General features: G+C 23.6%; 1 protein-coding gene across 1 annotated transcript in view; it reads right to left on the reverse strand.

Annotated features, from left to right (window-relative positions):
* The window catches only part of nr5a1b (nuclear receptor subfamily 5, group A, member 1b), a 29764-nt gene extending 29106 nt beyond the window's left edge, over positions 1 to 658 (reverse strand). Inside the window, exons 1-2 of the mRNA XM_072661480.1 lie at positions 554 to 658; positions 21 to 162 (exon numbers count right to left, since the gene is read on the reverse strand). Of these exons, the coding sequence (XP_072517581.1) occupies positions 21 to 162; positions 554 to 655 (244 nt within the window). The 5' untranslated portion in view covers positions 656 to 658. The remainder of the gene's footprint in view (positions 1 to 20; positions 163 to 553) is intronic.
* Between the last annotated feature and the right edge of the window lie 1842 nt (positions 659 to 2500).

A 2500-nucleotide genomic window follows, 5' to 3' on the forward strand; every position in this document is an offset into this window, starting at 1 on the left:
GGTTTGTTGCGCGCGCTCACCCTCCAGTCTCATGCCCACGCGGAGGCACTTCTGGAAGCGGCAGTAGGGGCAGCGCTTCCGCTGGGCTTTATCGATCACACACCCCTGACCCTCCGCGCACGAGTAGCGCTTACTGTTCTGAACCGTCCTCTTAAAGAAGCCCTGAAACACACACACACACACACACACACACACACAGCGTTCAGCGGCGCGCGCTGCAGCAGCTTTATGGATCTTTAGTGTGAGCTAAATATGATATAAATATAATATAAATATATAAATGTAATATAAGTGTAATATCAATATAATATAAATGTAATATAAATGTAATATCGATATAATATAAATATAATATAAATGTAATATCGATATAATATAAATATAATATAAATGTAATATAAAAATGATATGAATATAAAATGGAGGTTAGATTTAAAAACAACTCATACAATCAAACCATCGCAACCAAAAATCGAATTTATTTATTTATTTCTTGTGTGTGTGTGTGTGTGTGTGTGTGTGTGTGTGTGTGTGTGTGTGCTGGTGTGTGTACCTTGCAGCTCTCGCAGGTGAGCAGACCATAGTGATATCCAGACACCTTGTCTCCACATACCGGACAAACCTCCTCCACCTCCACCTCACACCTGTACTCCATCAGCTGTATACACACACACAAACAAACACACACACAAAACTACAAAACTAACCACAACAACCTAACCACAAAACCATAAATACTGAATAAATATAAATACTGCATAAACATAAATACTGTATAAACATAAATACTGTATAAATACTGAATAATATAAATACTGAATAAATATAAATACTGTATAAACATAAATACTGTATAAACATAAATACTGTATAAATACTGAATAATATAAATACTGAATAAATATAAATACTGTATAAACATAAATACTGTATAAACATAAATACTGTATAAACATAAATACTGTATAAATACTGAATAATATAAATACTGAATAAATATAAATACTGTATAAACATAAATACTGTATAAACATAAATACTGTATAAATACTGAATAATATAAATACTGAATAAATATAAATACTGTATAAACATAAATACTGTATAAATACTGAATAATATAAATACTGAATAAATATAAATACTGTATAAACATAAATACTGTATAAACATAAATACTGTATAAACATAAATACTGTATAAATACTGAATAATATAAATACTGAATAAATATAAATACTGTATAAACATAAATACTGTATAAATACTGAATAATATAAATACTGAATAAATATAAATACTGTATGAATATAAATACTGAATAAATATAAATACTGAATAAATATAAATACTGTATGAATACAAATACTATATGAATATAAATACTGAATAAATATAAATAACCTATTTATATTTATTCCTAACCCTAACCCTAACCCTAACCTAACCCTAACCCTAACCCTTATACTGTATAATATAAATGCTGTATAAATATAAATACTGTTTAAACATAAATACTGAATATAAATACTGAATAACAAATACTGAATAAATATAAACACTGTATAAATATAAACACAGAATAATATAAATACTGTATAAATATAAATACTGTTTAAACATAAATACTGAATAAATATAAACACTGTATAATATAAATACTGAATAAATATAAATACTGCTTAAACATAAATACTGAATAATATAAATACTGCATAAATGGAAATACTGAATAAATATAAATGCTGTGTAAATACAAATACTGTTTAAATATAAATACTGTATAAATATAAATATCTGATTATAGATACTGTGTAAATATAAATAAAAAATACTGTATAAATAGAAATACTGAGTAAACATAAATACGGAGTAAACATAAATACTGAATAATATAAATAATGAATAATATAAATACTGAATAAACATACTGTATAAATATAGATATTATGTAAATATAAAGACTGTATAAATATAGATATTATGTAAATATAAATACTGTATAAATATAGATATGTGAATATAAATACTGTATAAATATAGATATGTGAATATAAAGATTGTAAAAATATAGATATTATGTAAATATAAAGACTGTATAAATATAGATATTATGTAAATATAAAGATTGTATAAATATAGATATGTGAATATAAATACTGTATAAATATAGATATGTGAATATAAAGATTGTATAAATATAGATATTATGTAAATATAAAGACTGTATAAATATAGATATGTGAATATAAATACTGTATAAATATAGATATTATGTAAATATAAAGACTGTATAAATATAGATATGTGAATATAAAGACTGTATAAATATAGATATGTAAATATAAAGACTGTATAAATATAGATATGTAAATATAAAGACTGTATAAATATAGATATTATGTAAATATAAAGACTGTATAAATATAGATATGTGAATATAAAGACTGTATAAATATAGATATGCGAATATAAATACTGTATAAATATAGATATGTAA

Source organism: Salminus brasiliensis, chromosome 18 (assembly GCF_030463535.1).
Source record: "Salminus brasiliensis chromosome 18, fSalBra1.hap2, whole genome shotgun sequence".
Taxonomy (NCBI): Eukaryota; Metazoa; Chordata; class Actinopteri; order Characiformes; family Bryconidae; genus Salminus; species Salminus brasiliensis.